At 42.3% G+C, this 22500-nt stretch overlaps 5 protein-coding genes and 1 long non-coding RNA gene across 6 annotated transcripts in view; 3 read left to right on the forward strand and 3 right to left on the reverse strand.

Moving 5' to 3' along the window:
* The window catches only part of LOC134193595 (uncharacterized), a 2819-nt gene extending 2190 nt beyond the window's left edge, over positions 1-629 (forward strand). The window contains exon 3 of the long non-coding RNA XR_009972095.1: positions 136-629. This is a non-coding gene — a long non-coding RNA (uncharacterized LOC134193595). The remainder of the gene's footprint in view (positions 1-135) is intronic.
* Positions 1-2120, reverse strand: part of LOC134193738 (uncharacterized) — a 7097-nt gene extending 4977 nt beyond the window's left edge. The window contains exon 1 of the mRNA XM_062662572.1: positions 657-2120. Within this exon, the coding sequence (XP_062518556.1) occupies positions 657-1960 (1304 nt within the window). The 5' untranslated portion in view covers positions 1961-2120. The remainder of the gene's footprint in view (positions 1-656) is intronic.
* Positions 2121-3110: 990 nt separating this feature from the next.
* LOC134193594 (glutaredoxin-related protein 5, mitochondrial-like) lies at positions 3111-10606 on the forward strand. Its single transcript, XM_062662424.1, has 5 exons — positions 3111-3441; positions 4125-5809; positions 9736-9805; positions 9871-9953; positions 10479-10606. The coding sequence occupies exons 2-5, from the start codon at positions 5707-5709 to the stop codon at positions 10541-10543; spliced, it is 321 nt and encodes a 106-aa protein (XP_062518408.1). The 5' UTR covers positions 3111-3441; positions 4125-5706; the 3' UTR covers positions 10544-10606.
* Positions 10607-10968: 362 nt separating this feature from the next.
* LOC134193739 (uncharacterized) lies at positions 10969-16090 on the reverse strand. The gene is made up of 7 exons (XM_062662573.1): positions 14787-16090; positions 13696-13721; positions 13489-13553; positions 13159-13261; positions 12984-13114; positions 12728-12920; positions 10969-12302 (listed from the first exon to the last, which is right to left on the reverse strand). Exons 1-7 carry the CDS (start codon positions 16088-16090, stop codon positions 10972-10974), a joined length of 3153 nt encoding a protein of 1050 aa, XP_062518557.1. The 3' UTR covers positions 10969-10971.
* Positions 16091-16392: 302 nt separating this feature from the next.
* LOC134194118 (BLOC-1-related complex subunit 5-like) lies at positions 16393-17210 on the reverse strand. The gene has a single exon (XM_062663024.1). It carries the CDS (start codon positions 17208-17210, stop codon positions 16500-16502), a length of 711 nt encoding a protein of 236 aa, XP_062519008.1. The 3' UTR covers positions 16393-16499.
* Positions 17211-17477: 267 nt separating this feature from the next.
* Positions 17478-22500, forward strand: part of LOC134193942 (uncharacterized) — a 7011-nt gene continuing 1988 nt past the window's right edge. The window contains exons 1-10 of the mRNA XM_062662811.1: positions 17478-17697; positions 17759-18064; positions 18125-18348; positions 18523-18592; positions 18649-18749; positions 19481-19763; positions 20079-20512; positions 20568-20619; positions 20724-20889; positions 21818-22317. Coding sequence (XP_062518795.1) covers positions 17631-17697; positions 17759-18064; positions 18125-18348; positions 18523-18592; positions 18649-18749; positions 19481-19763; positions 20079-20512; positions 20568-20619; positions 20724-20889; positions 21818-22317 — 2203 coding nt within the window. The 5' untranslated portion in view covers positions 17478-17630. The remainder of the gene's footprint in view (positions 17698-17758; positions 18065-18124; positions 18349-18522; positions 18593-18648; positions 18750-19480; positions 19764-20078; positions 20513-20567; positions 20620-20723; positions 20890-21817; positions 22318-22500) is intronic.

Here is a 22500-nt window from a genome sequence, read left to right on the forward strand (position 1 = left end):
CTAATTATTGATTAGCATATTTATTATTTAATTAATTAATTTTAATTGAAATCAGTATGACAGTAGAAATTGACTTATTGAAATAAACATTTGCAAAATTTGACTTCTAAACAAGTATGACTGTTGCTGTTGTAGGAGATCTGGTTGAAGAGTTGAAGAAAGTTGGAATTTGTTCCACTCTCCTTGATCATGAGAAATGAGTTTACACATGTAAACATTATGCCCGGTACTATCGTGTTGTTAGTACATTTAGGTATGAGTAGTTGTCAGAAGTTTAGAGAGTAAATATCTTTGCATCCCTACATTGATATACTGAGGCGTGATGGAGAGCCATGTGACCATGCCCCTTTCTGTTGTGCGACCCAGATTAGAAGCCTCATTATGCTCGGCAATAACAATTTATCTATTGCTACACCGGTAAATATTGTTGTTAACTGTAGACAGCAAACCACATTTCTGCTCACAAACTGTGTATGTTTATAACAAAATTTCCATCTAGCAGCACATCATACTGTATGCAGCAATCCTACATAACAAGCAGCTGTTACAACAATCATTCTTAGCAGACACTTGTCTAGTCAGAGAAGCATAGATACACACAAAAATGGAAAGATAAGTACATGTGATGGTTTTGATAAAGGAAACTTGTTCTTCACTGTCCTCGAGCACAGTAAGCTAGACGGCAATGTGGAGTGTTAGGTAAGTTGTATATGTAATACTGTCCACAGTTGATCACTTCAACACTAGTTTGCCTCCAACAACAATTACTGTTCCAACTAAAGCAAACTGTTCTTGAAATGTTTTGACCAATTACATTTGGGTGAGATCCTTTTAACCATCCTGATCGAATAGTTCCACAGTAGTGAGCAGATGTGCAATTCTCTGGCATAGCTCCACCTATTGTAGGACTGAATGAATGCCAGCCTGGTGTGAAACCATGTTGATTGTATAAATGACCTGCATTATCACAGTGCCAAGTTGTCTTAGAATAATGCTCAGATGTTTGTCTCCAAGTTTCATTTAGAACACGGTGATTCCATGGTAAACATTGACTAGGTAGACCAAACAATTGATGTAAATCCTGCTCATCCCCTTTGTTTCCTTTCATTCCTTTTCCTCCTTGTAACCCAATCTCCCCCTTTCCACCTTTCTCTCCTTTAAAACCAGGATATCCTCGTTCACCCTTGTCTCCTTCTTCTCCTTTTTCTCCTTGTGGACCCAAAATTCCTTGCAGTCCACCTACTCCCCTCTCTCCTCTTTCTCCTTTCTCTCCACTCACTCCCATGTCTCCTTTCCTACCTGCTATTCCACGTGGACCCTGTTTACCTGCTGATCCCTTACTGCCAGGTTCACCATTCTCGCCGTTTCTTCCAGCTGGTCCTGGCAATCCTGTATGACCGTCTCTTCCTGACAAACCTGGCAATCCGTCTCTTCCTGGTTGACCTGGTATACAAATTGCTGATTCTGGTTTGCACATCTGTTTGATGAATGACCCAAATACGTGTGCAATGTTGATTGTAACTTGTGACGACTGACTGGGAGATTGTTCCGACCTCTTCCCTCTTTCTCCTCCATACTCAGACAACGTCTCATAAACCTGCTTCATTTCCTCTTTTTCTACTTGAAGTTCCTGCAAGTCCAACTGCAACTTCTCTACGCTTTTCTCAAATCTTTTCTCCTGAACACTGAGCTTCCACAACAGAAAACCGCTAAACACAAAATTGCCCACAACTAACGATAGAAACAACGCAATCGTCCATCTGCCGCTTGGGCCACAATTTCCTTGCAAAACTTTACAACTCTCGTCCACTTCGCTGCTGCTCATTGCATGCGCTATCGTCGTCGTTCTCTTACTATCTGACCAACAGTAGATATAAGCACGTCGATATAAAACAGCAAAAGATACGGTGAAACAGACGACGCAATGTCGTGTCCTAAAGTGATTCCGTCTCTTATACATTCAACCGCAACATGCGCCAAGAACCGGTACTTCCGTCCACGTCCTTCATGATATCCTCACCAATGTGACTGTAAACGATGCAGGAATGGCAAAAAAGATGGCCACATGTACAACTGTAATGATTGTTCTGTAATTAGCATAGGCCTACGTGACGTAAGACAGGTGTCACGTGTTCTGTTGTTGTGGTATGTCATACACGCGTAACTGTTAGCAAGCTCTGAACAAATTGTGTTGTGAGTGTTCGATACGCATGTCTTACAGAGAACCCACTACACAATACAGATCGTTACATGATGTCAGGTAGTGGTGTAGCCACGAAGATAGCGAATGCGGAAACCAGAGATCCACCATCATGGCATCAGAGCTGCCAACTCTCCCGCATTGAGCGGGAGACTCCCGCATTTGGGACCCTTCTCCCGCCTACCCGTATTTGGCATCAACTCTCCCGCATTCTGATCGACCATTGGTAGGTGCGAGGTGCGACCAAAATGATGGGCGTGTCTGTTCTACAGTTTTAGTTCATGCATGTGTACGCACATACTTGATATCCCAATATCAATTTCTATGCACCAGCCCCTCTCTTCATCCGGCTCTTTCATAACATAATTGGTCAAAATTCCGACATAGAAGGAGGAGTCGGACAGAAGTGGAAAAGGGGGAGGGGCTGGCTACCTGATTACCATATGTATTGCTGGAAAAGCGATCGAAAAAGGCCACAAGAAAATAGAATCCAGAACATCCCAACTAGCCACGAGAATGTGCATGTACTTTGTTCTTAGATTTTTATAACAGGCAGTAGTACGTACAGTATAAGTTCTGTGTTTAATTAATTAACTATTATGTTTAGTAATTGGTGTTGATACTGTGTGTCGCAAATTAGACACACTAATCAATCGGTTATACATTTGTTGCACTATAATTAAATTAATTCATTAATGGCTTCTACTCCAACAGAGCATGCAAATACTTAAATTTTGATGATTAGATATTATTTATATATTATTTAACACTTATTACGATATAAATTTATTAATATTAATGCCATTGTAGGCGTGTCCAAAAGTTTAAACTCCCGCATTCTCCCGCATTTTTTCCTGCGAACTCACGCATTTTGACACTGCTAGGTTGGCAGGTCTGTGGCGTGGGCCACCAAGCATGGCGACAGCGTTAGGACGAGCCAATCGACCGGAACCACTGAACCTTCAAGATAGAGATCATTGGGGTGAACACTGGAAGCAATTCGAGCGCGACTGGAAATACTATGAGATTGCTGGAAGGAACCTGAAGAAGTTCGTGTAGCGGCCCTGCTCAACGTAATCAGTCACGACGGACAAGACATGTTCGAGACATTCAAATGGGGAGACACACCCAATGACCAGAACAAACTGAAGAAAGTCCTCAAGAGATTTCGAGAAAGATGCCTACCAGAGAAGAAGGAAACGTACAATTTCTTTACTTAATTAAGAGAAGCCGAGAGCCAGGTGAGACCATGAACATTACAGCTGTAATGAAACTAACAAATACGTGCAACTTTGGAGCACTGAAAGACGGTCACGTGAGAGACAGACTGGTCCATGGTATAGGAGATGATACTGTTAGACGGAGGTTACTAGATAAAAAGACATTGACACTGGAGAAATGTCTGGAAATACTCAGCAGTAGTCAAATTGCTAGTCAGACAACTGAAGAGATATCCACAGAGGAGAGTCTAACACACACAATGGTTAGATACACGTAGAAAGCCAACACCACAGTCAGACAGACAGGACAAACAGACACGACGTGAATGGCGACCAGCTAAGCCAACAAAGGAAAGTCAGCCAGCCAAACAGGCAACATCTACCAGCAAACATTGCACTTACTGTGGCCTGGACCATCCACCCAGGAAGACAGACTGCCCTACAGCTGATAGGACATGCAGTAATTGCAAGAAGAAAAGACACTATGCGCGCGTCTGTAGGTCCAAGAAAGTGCATCACATACAGTATTGGTAACAAAAGAAACCTAGCATAGAGTACATGGAAATTCAAGCACTGGGTGGTACACCAACAGACAGGGCAATGACAACATTGAGTGTCAATGGACGACATGACATTGCTTTTCAAATAGACACAGGGGCCTCATGCAATGTACTACCGTTTTCATGATTACGTGCATGTTACAGGAGACAAGGAAGGAAGAAGATTGGGGAGAACCAATGTAGTCCTAGTGATGCATAACAGAGCTCATGTCAAGCCAAGAGGAGCCGCATGGTCACAAGTACAACATACACTTCATAGTGATACCTAGCAAAACAACGCCCTTGCTCAGTCTGAAGTCGAGCCAACTTCTTCGGTTAGTCAAAATAGTTGACATTGACCAAGTACATACAGTGCAAGCACGAGCTAACAGAGCTAGAGACAAAACAATAGTACCAGACAGAGTACTGACGAAACCGCTGAATGATAACATCCTTAAACCAAGATGTGTTTGAGTGATTAGGCCATTTACAGGGAGGGTGAACACACCATACAAGTAGACAAGAGTGTCAGGCCTGTAGTTCATCTGCCATGTAAGGTACCAGCACCCATGCGAGAGGCAATCAGGGCGGAATTAGAGAGACTTACTGCTGAAACATCATAGTACTGGTGACAGAGCGCACAGAATGGGTATCATCAATGGTCTCGGTAAGAAAGAAAAACAGTCAAGTACGAATCTGCTTGGACCCCAAGGAGCTCAACCAGGCAATGAAGAGATCGCACTACCCTATGCCCACCATCGAGGAAGTAGCCACACGGCTTACCAAGGCCAAAGTGTTTACAGGACTAGATGCCAAGAGTAGGTTTTGGCAGATTAAGCTGGATGAGAAGTCAAGCTACTTGACCAGGAACAGACAGACGGATTGGGTAATAAACGGACACAGAAGGTAACAGGCAAGTGAACAGAACATCAAAGGTGCAAACTAACAAACTGTTGAACGAATGATTGGCAAACTAATGGACAAACAATATACAGCTGTATGGACACACAGAGCGACAGACAGACAAAGTGATACACACAGGCAAGCAAGCTGACAAGCAAAATAACAAAGAGACACACAGATGGACAAACAAGTAGACATACAGATGTGTGTGTGTCAGTGTGTGTGTGTGTGTTGCTGTGTGTCACTATGTGTGTGTGTGTGTGTGTGTGTGAGAGAGAGAGAGAGAGAGAGAGAGAAAACAAAAGTTTTGAGCATTGGGTGCAAGCAGGCACGTGTTCTTCTTGACCGTTCTATTCTTGAAAACGTTACAGAGTTTACTTACTTGGGAAGTATCATGAGCCAAGATGGTGGATTCATTGCTGATATTGATGCTCGTATAAGCAAAGCAAGTAAAGTTTTTGGTTTGTGGAAGAAAAAGGTATTTACCAACAGACAGTTTTAAATCTCCACAAAGATGAAAGTTTTTCGTGCTTTGGTGAGACCTGTTTTGTTATATGGATGTGAGACTTGGTCCGTTACACAACCAAACTTGCAACGCTTAAATACATTCCACATGCGGTGCATTCGATCGATTCTTGGTGTCTCAAGATGGAATAAAATCAAGAATTCAGACAATTTAGAACGAGCGTGTGAGGACCCCATTGCTATGACAATACAGAAACGACGATTGCAATGGCTGGGCCATCTGCTGCGCACGAGTGGCAATCGTCCCCCAAACAACTACTTTGCAGCAGACTTAGTAATGCAACAAGACCAACACATGGGCCTAAACAGAGATGGATAGATGTTGTCACAAGAGATCTCAGGTCATTACATATCAGTCTTCGTGATGCTGATGATCGTGCTGCTTGGAGAAGCGCTATTACGCTGCGTTGCCAAAACCCATAGTGAGTATGGTGGAATCAAGGTGTGTGTGTGTGTGTATGTGTGTGTCTGTCTGTCTGTCTGTGTGTCTGTCTGGGTGTCTGTCTGGGTGTGTGTGTGTCTGTCTGTCTGTGTGTCTGTGTCTGTGTCTGTGTCTGTCTGTCTGTCTGTCTGTCTGTCAAATTTTCATATATTTTTATACATCAAAGCTAATACAGGTGAAACTAAAGTAACAGCTAATGAACAACAAGTGTCACAACTACAATTACAATTACACAAATAACAATTAGCATTAAAAAGCTCCCCTACGGAGCCTACAAACCGAAATTTAGTTTACTGAATTGAAAGTTGAACAACATCTAAACTCTGGTCTGTATTCTGTCCATATGTTACTCTGATCATCTTTCTAGCCAACACCGAGGCATTGCAACGCTGAAGTTGTACTGACAAGCGTCTTCTCCAATGTGTTTTAAAATCTGAGGGATTGTTTCTTCCTTCTTCATCTCTGTATAGTTTGGAAAGTTTATTGAGGAACATTGATGCTTCTTCTCCCCACCCACCAAAGTGCTCGAAAACTAGTGGAATAAGGGTAGGAGTGTACCCTCCAGGCAACTGCTCTTGAGAATATTTGTTATGTTTGATGTCTTCTCTTCTTCTTGCTGCAGCTCCATCCGTAGTTGCTGCACTTCGCAGAATGTCCTGGCTCCAGGGGTGAGCAAGGACCACATCAAGCTCGACATTTCCCCCACATGTTGAGTCAAACACAACAATGTCTGCTCTATTGTTGGATGGTTCAATTTGATGCTGGCATTGTAGACTGCTCATGCATTCAGACCAGCACAAAACAACAGAATTGTGAGACCAAACTGGGCCTCCACCCATTTTGCATGTTAGTAAATGGTACCCTTCAACATCTAGTGACTTTCCACATTCACATTTAGTGGCCCAAGGTGGTAAAGACAAAGGTAGACCCAATCTGAGAGAAGCCGCCAAGACAAAATTGCCAGATGAAAGTGCAAACTTCTCTGAAGATGGAATGGAATCTAACCATGCTCCTGCTCCTTTACCTCTAATTGAACGCAATCGTGCTGCATCTCGGTTAGAACCAGTTTCAATCAACTGATCTGCTTTCGATTGTACAAATTCTGTTGTTAGACGATGTTGCAACTTTTTTGTGTTAGGCAACAAATCCGACAACGTTGAAATATCTTTGAGATGGTGTTCTAAAGTTAGCCCAATATCACTCGCATGATTAGATGATGTCACTAAAGAGTTGACTTGATCTTGAAGAGCAGGAAAGCGATCAGGCAATAGCTTAAGAGAATGTGCCCAGCTGGCAACAAAAGCGAAGGGTGCCACTTCGTTTAGGGAAGTCATACCAAAACCTCCTAGTCTTACTGGCAATGTTGCTTGCTTCCACATATTTCCAGTGATGTCAACATTTCCTAGCAAACAAGAGAAGGTAGATTTTGTTTGCTTGTCGTGGATAGTAGCTGCCTGTGCCAGTGTTTCTGGACACGTTCCTCTTGCTAAGTGATTTAGCTGTGTGGTATGACAGTATCTAAGAAGCAACATGGATGCTTGCACATTATCCAAGTCGACAAGCTGTCTACAAAGATCATTCTTTTTTTCTGCAATAGTGGAACATGCTCGTGCAACATATTCACGTTTCCCAATTGGTGTTCCTAGTATCACAATGCCTTCACTCGAAACAGGTATGGTATATTCAGAAGAGAAGGTGTCTTCTTTGTCGTATGAACAGTATATTTCACATTTTGTTTCCTGTATTTCCAATCCTATTTTGAAAAATTCAGGTTGAAGAGTGGAAAAAGCATCAAGGACATGTTTTGCTGGTCCAACTAAGAAAACATCATCAAGATAAGCTAGCACTCTTATTGCTTGGAAATTGCTTTGCAAATCAACCAGGGTTTGTTGTATGCCTAAAGAAAACAGAACTGGTCCTAGAGGATCTCCCTGATGGATGCCTTCTTGAGATGACAAAATAACAGGGACGTTGTTCTGTAGGAAGACCAGAGGACCAAACCCAGAATACATTTGCATGACATGATTTGTCAAGATGGGAAAAGATTTCATCACTTGTTGCAGCAAATGGGAGCGGTGGATTGAATTAAAGGCATTTTTAGCATCAGTCTTCAGAACAATCCAGTCATTGTTGGCTTCTAGTAGAAGCTGGATATGGTGTAAAAGAAGATCTGTTCCTCCCTCTGTTGACACTCCATGCTGCAGAGGAGAAAAGAAATTCGAAAATTCACTTTTCATCTGTGCACAAATACATTTTGCAGTAATTCTTCTGAACACTTCTCCAATAGCTATTGGTCGAACGTCTCCTGAGGCTTTGGGCAAAGCAATCAGCCGTGCTGAGGACAACAACCTGGCAATTGAAACAGGGACTGATCCATTGGCAATACAAGAAAAAGCAAAATGCAACTGTTCAGCAGAAACTGTGTCGGAAGCAATAACTTTTAGGTGTTCATATCGCCATCCTGATGGGCCACACCCTGAGCCTCTTGGTGATTTCTTGATGGAATTAAACATATGTTGTTTTGACAAACTGATATGCATAGCAGGCGATGGCATGTCCGGAGATGGCATGTCCGGAATGTCAAACACCCAGATAGGATGCTTCTCAGCAAGCTTGTGAGCTGTATCTGTCTGTCTGTCTGTCTGTCTGTCTGTCTGTGTCTGTCTGTCTGTTTGTCTGTGTGTCTGTCTGGGTCTGTGTGTGTGTGTGTGTGTGTGTGTGTGTGTGTGTGTGTGTGTGTGTGTGTGTGTGTGTGTGTGTGTGTGTGTGTGTGTGTGGTGTGTGTTAGTCTGTCTGTGTGTCTGTGTGTCTGTCTGTCTGTCTGTCTGTCTGTCTGTCTGTCTGTGTGTGTGTCTGTCTGTCTGTCTGTCTGTCTGTCTGCCTGCCTGTCTGTCTGTCTGTCTGTGTCTGTCTGTGTCTGTCTGTGTCTGTGTGTCTGTGTGTCTGTGTCTGTGTCTGTGTCTGTCTGACTGTCTGTCTGTGTGTGTGTGTGTGTGTGTGTGTGTGTGTGTGTGTGTGTGTGTGTGTGTGTCTGTCTGTCTGTCTGTCTGTCTGTCTGTCTGTGTGTGTGTGTGTGTGTGTGTGTGTGTGTGTGTGTGTGTGTGTGTGTGTGTGTGTGGTGTGTGTGTGGTGCGATAGCTCAGTTGGTTAGAGAGTCATCTTATGGAGTGTTCACATCCGGGACCTTGAAGGGTGGCAAGTTCAAGTCACAGTGATGGCGAGCTATGACACAATTTCCTTAAGCAAGAAACGAACACACATTTGCTTCTCTCGACTCAGGAGTATAAATGTGTACCTGGTCATTGACTGGGGTCCTAAGCGGCCATTGGCTGTGACGTGACATCAGCCACTGGGGTCCTGGTGAGACTTCGGGTGTTCACACCACAGTTGGCTTCACAAGTCGGTGCTCCTGCGATTGCCTGGCCCGGCTCCAGGAGTTTGCTAGCGCAGGCCCAGAGTTCCCTGAGTAGCGCACAGGGCCCAGCTTAACAGCTGGGGGACGTGACCTCTGAGAGGCAGCTCCTGACATTTAGGATTTAGGATTTTTAGGTGTGTCTGTGTGTGTCTGTCTGTATGTGGTGTGTGTGTGTGTGTGTGTGTGTGTGTGTGTGTGTGTGTGTGTGTGTGTGTGTGTGTGTGTGTGTGTGTGTGTCTGTCTGTCTGTCTGTCTGTCTGTCTGTGTCTGTGTGTGTTGTGTGTGTGTGTGTGTGTGTGTGTGTGTGTGTGTGTGTGTGTGTGTGTGTGTGTGTGTGTGTGTGTCTGTGTGTGTGTGTGTGTGTGTGTGTGTGTGTGTGTGTGTGTGTGTGTGTGTGTGTGTCTGTGTCTGTGTCTGTGTGTCTGTGTGTGTGTGTGAACCAAACTTTGTAATTAATTATTTATTATCAATTATCAATATATCTTGTGTAGGTGTTAATAAATATGCAAGCCACAATATCCTAGAAGATGACAACATACGACAATCAGTTAAAGACTATAGGTTGACATTTGATTGCTTGCATACTGAATATACAGTGCACACAATGAAATGGTTTGTTTTACCAGCAACTGGCCCACATTTCCACAGGTTTACTTTAAAGGAGAATTTGTTGGAGGATGTGACATCATGATGCAGATGCATCAGAATGGTGAGAGATGTCGTTGTGAGTGGTAATATGAGGATTTGTGTTTTGTGGCTTGTCCACATTAGTTGCGCGCGCGCGCGCGCACACACACACACACACACACACACACACACACACACACACACACACACACACACACACACACACACACACACACACACACACACACACACACACACACACACCAAAACACTGCATCTAGAGGGGGCTTATTACACTAAGTCTAACTGGAGTTTTGTATGTGTTGTATCCTGGGTGGTTTTACCATTTAGCATGCTAGAGACTGTAGTTAGATGCACTCAGGTCATGACGTGTGTTTAGTAAGAAGTTGACAGACCAGCAACTGATCGACTTCAAGTTTGCACAGAAAAAATATTTACAATATTTTATTTATTACATTTAATTGTTGATTAGAATATTTATTATTTAATTAGTTAATTAGTTATTTTTAATTGAAATCAATATGATGGTAGAAATCAACTTATTGAAATAACATTTCTAAAACAAATATGACTCTTGCTGTTGTAGGAGATCTGGTTGAAGAGTTGAAGAAAGTTGGAATTCATTCCACTCTCCTTGATCGCGAGAAATGAGTTTACAAATGTAAACATTATGCCCGGTACTATCATTCACTTACAGTAGGTATGAGTAGTTGTCAGAAGTTTAGAGAGTAAATTTCTTTGCATCCCTACATTGATAGCCATAGGACCACGCCCCTTGCTGTTGTGCAACCCGGATTAGAAGCCTCGTTATGCTCGGCAATAACAATTTATCTATTGCTACACCAGTAAATATTGTTGTTAACTGTAGACAGAAAACCACATTTCTGCTCACAAACTGTGTATGTTATAACAAAATTTCCATCTAGCAGCACATCATACTGTATGCAGCAATCCTACACAACAAGCAGCTCTTACAACAATCATTCTTAGCAGACACTTGTCTAGTCAGAGAAGCATAGATACACACAAAAATGTAAAGATAAGTACATGTGATGGTTTTGATAAAGGAAACTTGTTCTTCACTGTCCTCGAGCACAGTAAGCTAGATCACAAGTTGGAGTGTTAGGTAAGTTGTATATGTAATACTGTCCACAGTTGATCACTTTAACACTAGTCTGCCTCCAACAACAATTGCCGCTAAGACTAAAGCAAACTGTTCTTGAAATTTTTTGACCAATTACATTTGGGTGAGATCCTTTTAACCATCCTGATGCAGTAGTTCCACAGTACTGCATAGATGTGCACTTCTCTGGCATAGCTCCACCTATTGTAGGACTGAATGAATGCCAGCCTGGTGTGAAACCATGTAAACTACCTGTACTATCACAGTGATAACCTGTCTTAGAATAATGCTCAGATGTTTGTCTCCAAGTTTCATTTAAAACACGATGATTCCATGGTAAACATTGACTGGGGAGATTCAACGATTGATGTAAATCCTGCTCATCCCCTTTCTCTCCTTTCATTCCTTTGTTTCCTTTCATTCCTTTTCCTCCTGGTAACCCAATCTCCCCCTTTCCACCCTTCTCTCCTTTAAAACCAGTATATCCTCGTTCACCTTTGTCTCCTTCTTCTCCTTTTTCTCCTCGAGGACCCAAAATTCCTTGCAGTCCACCTACTCCCCTCTCTCCTCTTTCTCCTTTCTCTCCACTCACTCCCATGTCTCCTTTCCTACCTGCTATTCCACGTGGACCCTGTTTACCTGCTGATCCCTTACTGCCAGGTTCACCATTCCTTCCTGCTTCGCCATTCCTTCCAGCTGGTCCTGGCAATCCTGTACGACCATCTCTACCTGGTGGACCATGTTTTCCTGACAAACCTGGCAATCCAATTGGACCATCCCTTCCTGGCAATCCATCTCTACCTGGTTCACCATCCCTTCCCGGCAAACCTGGCAATCCAGTTGAACCATCTTTTCCAGACAAACCTGGCAATCCGTCTCTTCCTGGTTGACCTGGTATACAAATTGCTGATTGTGGTTTGCACATCTGTTTGATGAATGACCCAAATACGTGTGCAATGTTGATTGTAACTTGTGACGACTGACTGGGAGATTGTTCCGACCTCTTCCCTCTTTCTCCTCCATACTCAGACAACGTCTCATAAACCTGCTTCATTTCCTCTTTTTCTACTTGAAGTTCCTGCAAGTCCAACTGCAACTTCTCTACGCTTTTCTCAAATCTTTTCTCCTGAACACTGAGCTTCCACAACAGAAAACCGCTAAACACAAAATTGCCCACAACTAACGATAGAAACAACGCAATCGTCCATCTGCCGGTTGGGCCACAATTTCCTTGCAAAACTTTACAACTCTCGTCCACTTCGCTGCTGCTCATTGCAAATATGGCGGCTGCAATCCACGCTGCTGGGGCGAGGCCGGAATTTCGTCATGTCCGGATTCTTTTCTCATTGTATTCAAAAAAGGAGGAGGGGCTGTAGTTGTCAGAAGTTTAGTTAGAGAGTAGACATTGGCACCAACAGTTTTGTGGCGGCCAATAGCTTAATTAAACCTACAAGTAGATGGGACAGCTACTTGTTCTCATGTCGTGTGTGTGTGTGTGTGTGTGTGTGTGTGTGTGTGTGTGTGTGTGTGTGTGTGTGTGTGTGTGTGTGTGTGTGTGTGCGCGCGCGCGCGCGCGTGCACATGTACATGTGTGCTCACACTTGCCTATAGGAAGACAGAATAAAATGGACATGTAACAGTCTGCTTATTCGTTAAGATCACTATAAAGTCCTAAGCATTCCTACATATAAATAGCATATAAATACATCAGCCTATAAGCCCATCTCCATCCTCAGTATCTCCATCTCTCTCCACATTCTGTCCCTCAGTCTCAACCTCCTCATCATCAGGCAACATCAGAAAGTCCTCCAACCTCTCCTCCTCCGCCAACACATTATTCAACCTCCTCAACATCGGCACACACTGCTGAATCCTCGACTCAACCGTCTCGACCGCCCTCTGAATCTGCAACACATCCCGCAGCAACTAACCCGACATCTGGGTCACGTGACTCTGCATCCTCCCCACATCGTGCACAGCAGCCGCAGATATCATCTCCAAGTCTTTCAATCTGCTCGTCAACGCGTTCTGATCACAAGCCACAGCCTCAGCACACTCCCTCAGATGCCGTTGATGCCTCAGACATGAGTAAGGCATGTCTGTGTTCGACGTTATCAAAACTGCCCAAATCTCGGTAACCCACTCTGTTGACCGACGTGCGGATGACTGGAAATGTGAGTGAGATCTCTTCTAATCTCTGGAGGACTGGAGTGGCGCCCATCGCTCTCGCCTCCGTGTGCGGATTGCTGAAAACAACAACAATGTCTTGTTGCTGAACAACAACAATCTCACACTAGACTATTGTATTGGAGGAATGCATCTCACAATACATTAAACTATTGTAATGGAGAGATGCATCTCACAATACATTAGACTATTGTATTGGAGGCATGCATCTCACAATACACTGAACTATCTGTATTGGAAGGATGCATCTTACACTAGACTATTGTATTGGAGGGATGCATCTCACAGTACATCTCCATTCATGAAAAATATCCAGCATCTCATACAACGACTTTGAATGCTGTAGAAAATCTAAACGCAGTCACATGTACACAACACATTCACACAAAAACTTATAACGTCACCCTCCAGCACGAGACATGATAACATGCCTCGGCAGAATATGCTGTAATGTACAGTCTCGTGAACCCTGCACTGAATTTTAGTCATCAACTTGTTGGCAAAACAGTGGGCACGCTCCTACACATACCAAAGACATTACAACAAGAAAAAATAAATCACACACACACACACACACACACACACACACACACACACACACACACACACACACACACACACACACACACACACACACACACACACACACACACACACACACACACACACACACACACACACACACGCACACACACACACACACAACAACAAACACTGCATCTAGAGGGGATGATTACACTAAGTCTTACTGGAGTTTTGTATGTGTTGTATCCTGGGTGGCTTTACCGTTTAGCATGTTAGAGACTGTAGTTAGATGCACTCGGGTCATGACGTGTGTTTAGTAAGAAGTTGACAGATCAGCAACTGATCAACCTCAAGTTTGCACAGAAAAAATTATTTTAAAATATTTTTTATTTATTACATTAATTATTGATTAGAATATTTATTATTTAATTAATTAATTATTCATTTTATTTAAAATCAATATGACAATAGAAATTGACTTATTGAAATAAACATTTGCAAAATTTGACTATTAAAACAAATATGATTTTTGCTGTTGTAGGAGATCTGGTTGAAGAGTTGGAGAAAGTTGGAATTTGTTCCGCTCTCCTTGATCGCAAGAAATGAGTTTACACATGTAAACATTATGCCTGGTACTATCATGTTGTTAGTACACTTAGATATGAGTAGTTGTCAGGAGTTTAGAGAGTAAATACCTTTGCATCCCTACATTGATACTGAGGCTTGATGGAGAGCCATGTGACCACGCCTCTTTCTGTTGTGTGACCCGATTAGAAGTCTCGTTCTGCTCGGCAATAACAATTTATCTATTGCTACACCAGTAAATATTGTTGTTAACTGTAGACAGCAAACCACATTTCTGCTCACAAACTGTGTATGTTTATAACAAAATTTCCATCTAGCAGCACATCATACTGTATGCAGCAATCCTACACAACAAGCAGCTGTTACAACAATCATTCTTAGCAGACACTTGTCTAGTCAGAGAAGCATAGATACACACAAAAATGGAAAGATAAGTACATGTGATGGTTTTGATGAAGGAAACTTGTTCTTCACTGTCCTCGAGCACAGTAAGCATAAGCGCAATTTGGAGTGTTAGGTAAGTTGTATATGTAATACTGTCCACAGTTGATCACTTCAACACTAGTCGGCCAATAACAACAATTACTGCTTAAACTAAAGCAAACTGTTCTTGAAATCTTTTGACCAATTACATTTGGGTGAGATCCTTTTAACCATCCTGATGCAATAGTTCCACAGTAGTTCATAGATGTGCAGTTCTCTGGCATAGCTCCACCTATTGTAGGACTGAATGAATGCCAGCCTGGTGTGAAACCATGTTGATTGGATGAACGACCTGCCTTATCACAGTGATAAGTTGTCTTAGAATAATGCTCAGATGTTTGTCTCCAAGTTTCATTTAAAACACGATGATTCCATGGTAAACATTGACTGGGGAGATTAAACAATTGATAATTGATAGACAGTTGATGTAAATCCTGCTCATCCCCTTTCATTCCTTTGTTTCCTTTCATTCCTTTTCCTCCTGGTAACCCAATCTCCCCCTTTCCACCCTTCCCTCCTTTAAAACCAGGATATCCTCGTTCACCTTTGTCTCCTTCTTCTCCTTTTTCTCCTCGAGGACCCAAAATTCCTTGCAGTCCACCGACTCCCCTCTCTCCTCTTTCTCCTTTCTCTCCTTTCTCTCCACTCACTCCCATGTCTCCTTTCCTACCTGCTGTTCCACGTGGACCCTGTTTACCTGCTGATCCCTTACTGCCAGGTTCACCATTCCTTCCCGTTTCGCCGTTCTTTCCAGCTGGTCCTGGTAATCCAATTGAACCGTTTCTACCTGGTTGACCATCTTTTCCTGATAAACCTGGCAATCCAATTGGACCGTCCCTTCCTGGCAATCCATCTCTACCTGGCAAACCATCTTTTCCAGACAAACCTGGCAATCCGTCTCTTCCTGGTTGACCTGGTATACAAATTGCTGATTCTGGTTTGCACATCTGTTTGATGAATGACCCAAATACGTGTGCAATGTTGATTGTAACTTGTGACGACTGACTGGGAGATTCTTCCGACCTCTTCCCTCTTTCTCCTCCATACTCAGACAACGTCTCATAAACCTGCTTCATTTCCTCTTTTTCTACTTGAAGTTCCTGCAAGTCCAACTGCAACTTCTCTACGCTTTTCTCAAATCTTTTCTCCTGAACACTGAGCTTCCACAACAGAAAACCGCTAAACACAAAATTGCCCACAACTAACGATAGAAACAACGCAATCGTCCATCTGCCGGTTGGGCCACAATTTCGTTGCAAAACTTTACAACTCTCGTCCACTTCGCTGCTGCTCATTGCAAATATGGCGGCTGCAATCCACGCTGCTGGGGCGAGGCCGGAATTTCGTCATGTCCGATTCTTTTCTCATTGTATTCAAAAAAGGAGGAGGGGCTGTAGTTGTCAGAAGTTTGGTTAGAGAGTAGACATTGGCACGAACAGTTTTGTGGCGGCCAATAGCTTAATTAAACCTACAAGTAGATGGGACAGCTACTTGTTCTCATGTCGTGTGTGTGTGTGTGTGTGTGTGTGTGTGTGTGTGTGTGTGTGTGTGTGTGTGCGCGCGCGCGCGCGCGTGCACATGTACATGTGTGCTCACACTTGCCTATAGGAAGACAGAATAAAATGGACATGTAACAGTCTGCTTATTCGTTAAGATCACTATAAAGTCCTAAGCATTCCTACATATAAATAGCATATAAATACATCAGCCTATAAGCCCATCTCCATCCTCAGTATCTCCATCTCTCTCTACATTCTGTCCCTCAGTCTCAACCTCCTCATCATCAGGCAACATCCGAAACTCCTCCAACCTCTCCTCCTCCGGCAACACATTATTCAACCTCCTCAACATCGGCACACACTGCTGAATCCTCGACTCAACCGTCTCGACCGCCCTCTGAATCTGCAACACATCTCGCTGCAACTGACCCGACATCCGGGTCACGTGACTCTGCATCCTCCCCACATCGTGCACAGCAGCCGCAGATATCATCTCCAAGTCTTTCAATCTGCTCGTCAACGCGTTCTGATCACAAGCCACAGCCTCAGCGCACTCCCTCAGATGCCGTTGATACCTCAGACACATGAGTAAGGCATGTCTGTGTTCGAGCTTATCAAAACTGCCCAGATCTCGGTAACCCACTCTGTTGACCGACGTGCGGATGACTGGAAATGTGAGTGGGATCTCTTCTAATCTCTGGAGGACCGGATCGGCGCCCATCGCTCTCGCCTCCGTGTGCGGATCGCTGCGAACAACAACAATGTCTTGTTGAGTCGCTTTCTTGGGCTTGACTTCTGGTCGGACGACGGAAAATGATGTGTATGGTATCTCTTCGTCTGAAACCGCGTTGATGCTGGCTCCTTCGCCGCCGTGTTCTAGTAGATCGCTGTTTTTCTTGCTGTAGTCACCTCCCATCTGGAGTATCCGGGATGTTGTTATGAGAGTAATGGACATCCCGGATGTTAAGTATATCAACAAATATTAGACAACGGAAAACGACGTATAATGTACTCTTCATCTGACACGACACTGGATGGAAAGCACTGTTTTTCATGCTGCAATTACTTTATCGAAAGTATCCGGGATGTTTTAAAGTAATGGATATCCCGGATATTACATTTCAACATGCCTACTCTGTGAATAGATCTTTTGTGCTGCCCGTCTTTTGCAACAACAGTGCAATACATTGTCGTTCCTGTTGTTATCCGGGATAGACTGTCACAACGTCTATGACAAGACAATGACTGTGACCGTCTCCCGTGGCAACCACCACCACCAACACCATCTTTCTCTCTCTCCTATTTCATCTACACCAACCTCTTAATTAACACATCAATGGCAACTTCCCGGTCGCTTCAATGTTTCACGCTGATTTTCGCGTTTTTTCAATCACATTCAAAAGGTTTGCGCGTTTGCTCGCATCATTACCGTCTAACTCTTTACATAAACAATTGGCGTTATAGATTCTGCGCCTCCATCGCCTGTCCTCGTCTCTTGGGCCGATAAAAGTTTCACACTGAAATGGCCGGCCTCGGAATCCAACGAGTGGACGGAGCGCACGCCAGAGGGTCGCCCAGAAATTCAGTGCAAAGAGGAGAGCGAGGATCAATGGCATTCGGTTCATCGCCTCGTTAATTTCCATCACAAGAGTTATGTAGTTGAGAAGGTGAAGACTGGCATGTTCTATCTCTGTCGTGTCAAGCTGTTTCGCTACGGAGAGAAGATCTACAGCAATTCAGTGACCGTCAAGACGCATATGGCTATGATTGGTTGGATACAGTTTTCTAAATTTTTTTACTAATTTTGGTCACAATATGCATGCTTTTTAGCGCCTCCTCCGGGAAGCATCCGGGTTGCGTCACGTGATCGGGAGGGAAACCCGGTTGTTGCTGTGTCGTGGGCGACGCCGGAGGCGTTTGAGGGTGATGTGGAGAGGTATGTGGTGGAGGTGAAGGAACATCGTGCTGCAAAGGCGTTTCGTGTTGTCGTACCTGGGAATCGTCATTATGTAGACATCAAGACTGTCAAACCAAATAGACTCTATGGAATTCGGGTATACAGTGTGAACTAACAACAACAAAAACAACAACAACAATAATAATTAATAAATAATAATTTACTACTACTAATAAATAATAATAAATAAGTAATAAATATTTTTAAAATAATTTTTTTATAAATAATTAATTATTAATTATTTTAGTAATTTTTGTATATATATATATAGATACGTGCGGATGTCAATGGCACATCCGGTTTCTACAGCAAATGGTACAGAGTCGTCGCACACGTTACTCGTTAGTCTTCATGCCTTCATTAGTCTGACCACATTGATATTAATGTGTTTGTGTAGCTCAATCGGCTCCAGATCGTTTGACAGTGACAAACATTGAAGACCATACTGCATTCTTACGTTGGTATCCATCAACAAAAACAGCCAACGACTTTTATAGAGTGAGCCAAATCATGATAATTAATTAATTAATTAATATTTATTTAATTAATATTTATTAATATGTATTTAATATTTATTTCCTATAGTGAGTGTAGGCAGATGACCAGCAGAGTGTCATGTTGTCATGTTGTTACTAACATGTTTTCAAAGGTAGATTAATATAAACATAATTTTTGATATAATCTGTAATTTTGTTTTAATTAATTATTTGATGTGTACTAGCTATACGAGTCTCTAACGTTTATCTAGACAATATACAATAAAGAATAAAATAAATAAAAATAAGAATACAAAAAATAAAAAATAAATAAATAAATAAATTAAAAATAAATACAAAAAATTCAAAAGTACAAAAAATAGAAATAAAAAATAGTAAAATACAAAAACTATTATACAAAAAAATAAATATATATATCAAAAATAAAAATTAAATAAAAAATAGAATTTAAATAATAAGTTATAATAAAAAAATTAAAAATTAAAAAAAGAAGTTAAAATACAAAATAAAAAAATAAAAAATTTAAAACACCAAAAATAACGGTAATAAAAAATTAAGAAATATAAAATAAAAAATAATTGAAATAAAATAAAATAAAAATAGCAATTAAAATTAAATAATAAAAAAATAAAAAAATAAAAAATAAATGAAAATTAAAAATTAAAAACCAAAAAATAATAGAAAATAAAAAATTATAAGAAATACAAAATAAAAAATAAATTTTGTGTGTAGATAATGTGTACGGGTGACAGCAATTTTAATGATGCTTATGGCAAACTGAGACATGTACATACGTCGTTTAACATTTCGGCCAAGCTTTATCAAGTGGCGAATTTGAGTCGTGGCAAAGAAGATGATGACGATTTGTATGTGGATGATGTTGCACGAGGACCATTGTCTTATGAACTGATGGGTCTGAATGCCAACATGAACTACACGTGTTCGGTTCAAGGTCACAGCATGGCGGGATTGAGCAGGCAAAGTAAACCAACTGTATTCATCACTGCAACAATGGGTAAGTTTGCTGGTGTGTGTGTGTGTGTGTGTGTGTGTGTGTGTGTGTGTGTGTGTGTGTGTGTTTGTGTGTGTGTGTGTGTGTGTGTTCACTGTGTTTGTGTGTGTGTGAGTGTGTGTGTGTGTGTGTGTGTGTGTGTGTGTGTGTGTGTGTGTGTGTGTGTGTGTGTTTGTGTGTGTGTGTGTGTGTGTGTTCACTGTGTTTGTGTGTGTGTGAGTGTGTGTGTGTGTGTGTGTGTGTGTGTGTGTGTGTGTGTGTGTGTGTGTGTGTGTGTGTGTGTGTGTCTGTACACAATATAATTTTGTGTTGATTTAGCTGCACCACCTCCTTTACAACCAGTTTACCTTCCAACTCATACGAACACCATCACCACTAACCCACCTGACCAAACTCTCCATTCATTCAAACTTCATCCAGCATCCAGTCAAAACGGTCCAATCAGCCACTACCAAGTGGTCATCATACCACGAGGAAACCTCAACCCTCTGCCCATCAAAGAGCCACCTGAAGTTTTCTTCACAAAATCACCACCACAGGAGAAAGACATCGCGTCTCTGCTGCCACATCCACGTCCATATGTTGCCGCTCATTTTACTGCCGATCGTTTTTCTGACATTGTGACGCTTGTTTCGCCGTATCGAAATGTCAGCCGACATGCTAAACCAACTGAGCGATTCATTGAAATGTTTTGGGTTGGACTGTATGTCTCTGTTAGTCTGAGGGCATTTGTGGAGTCATCAGACAAAAGGGTTAGTCGTTTGTGCTTTGTTTGGATTGGATGACGATTGAAGCTTTTGTGTGTAGAAATCATCTGAATTTGTTTCGTCAAGTCAGTTTTCTGATCCTGTGTTCATAAGTGAGTATTGTGTGTGTGTGTGTGTGTGTGTGTGTGTGTGTGTGTGTGTGTGTGTGTGTGTGTGTGTGTGTGTGTGTGTGTACGTGATGTGAGCGGCTCTGTAGGTCAAGTGATGTCACACAGTCACAGTGGAAAGGTGAAGAGTGGCACGAGAAAGGAGAGTAGCACATCACCACCCATTGTTGCCATTGTATTTGGAGTGTTGATCGGCATTGTGGTGTTGCTTGTCGCACTAAAGCAGTCTCGTGTGTGTTACCTCAAGTATAAGAGGTATTCAAATGTCAGTTAACTGATGTAATGTAATGACTGTAATGTTTAATATAGACAGAGAGACAGATGGATAGACAGGCAGACAGACAGATGGACAGACAAATAGACAGACAGACACAGAGACAGACGGACAGACAGATAGACAGACAGACACAAAGACAGACAGACAGATAGTAAGACCCTACAAAGAAGTTCTCATCTCTCCACAATGAATACAGCTGCAGGAAGACTTCAGCTCTCAGTGGACAGTCATAAACATTTAGAGACCGGGACCATATGTCCCTTTCGTCTAGTCATAATGTGTATGTGTATTTAGTGCGTATATAGTGTGCATTGTAGTTTTAACCAGTTTTCATGTATGTACTAGATGTAATGGACACGTAGATTAGCTATTGCTTTGGTGCTGTAGTTTATTTATGAAAAATATATGTATTGACAGACAGACAGACAGACAGATGGACAGATGAACAGACAGACAGATAGACGGACAGACAGATGGACAGACAGACAGACACAGAGACAGACAGACAGACAGACAGACACAAAGACAGACAGATGGATAGACAGACACACAGATGGATAGACAGACAAACAGACAGACAGACAGATGGACAGACAGACAGATGGACAGACAGACAGACAGACAGACAGATGGACAGGCAGACAGACAGACAGACAGGCAGGCAGAGTGAAAGACAGACAGACAGACAGACAGACAGACAGACAAACAGATGCACAGACAGACGACCGACAGGCAGAGTGAAAGACAGACAGACAGACAGACAGACGATCGACAGGCAGAGTGACAGACAGACAGACAGACAGACTGTATAATGCACAAGATTAAAAAATATATAATTCATTAAGATTATTGATGTACCGTATCAGTATTTACTTGCATCGCACACTTACCTATGTCGCTTTGCAGAGCAAAGGACAGACGTGATAACAGATGGAATGATGGACCTTGGTTGGCAAATATCCCATCAATGTCTTCCATGGTGTACGGCCATACAACATCAATCCTTACATCCAGACACACAGAACCAAACGACGAGCATAAGGACCAGACGAGGAGCACTGCTTACAGCCCGAGTTCTGATGAAGATGATGGACATACAACGATCTTGAACAAGATTTTCAATGGTCTGTACCATCTGGTTAGTTACAGAGGTGATAACAAGGCTGGCAAATTGTATACGAGGGTACCGAGTGAAGATGAGGATGAAAGCCTGGAGGGATCAGAGATGTCAGACGTAATGTTTGAGAGGGAGGCATTGACAGGCAGTGAGGCACAGTTGACTGCTCATGAGTTGTATAGTGTGCCACTCACTGGAGGAGTGGATCAGGAACGAACGGACAAAGAGACGCAAACACTTGAATGGACAAACATGCAGACATACGATCAACACACATCGAATTCTGAAGGTCGAGTCTCTGTTATGTTAGACAGTTCTCTAAATAAATATGAATATTATATAAATAAAGCATTTTTAATATTTAAAATGGGCGTGGCCATGAATATAGAGTGGGCGTGGTTATAGGAATTTCCCACACTGCTTTACCATATATATAATAAAAATTATAAATAAATAATTTCAGATATTAAAA

Source organism: Corticium candelabrum, chromosome 18 (assembly GCF_963422355.1).
Source record: "Corticium candelabrum chromosome 18, ooCorCand1.1, whole genome shotgun sequence".
In the NCBI taxonomy this organism is placed as follows: domain Eukaryota; kingdom Metazoa; phylum Porifera; class Homoscleromorpha; order Homosclerophorida; family Plakinidae; genus Corticium; species Corticium candelabrum.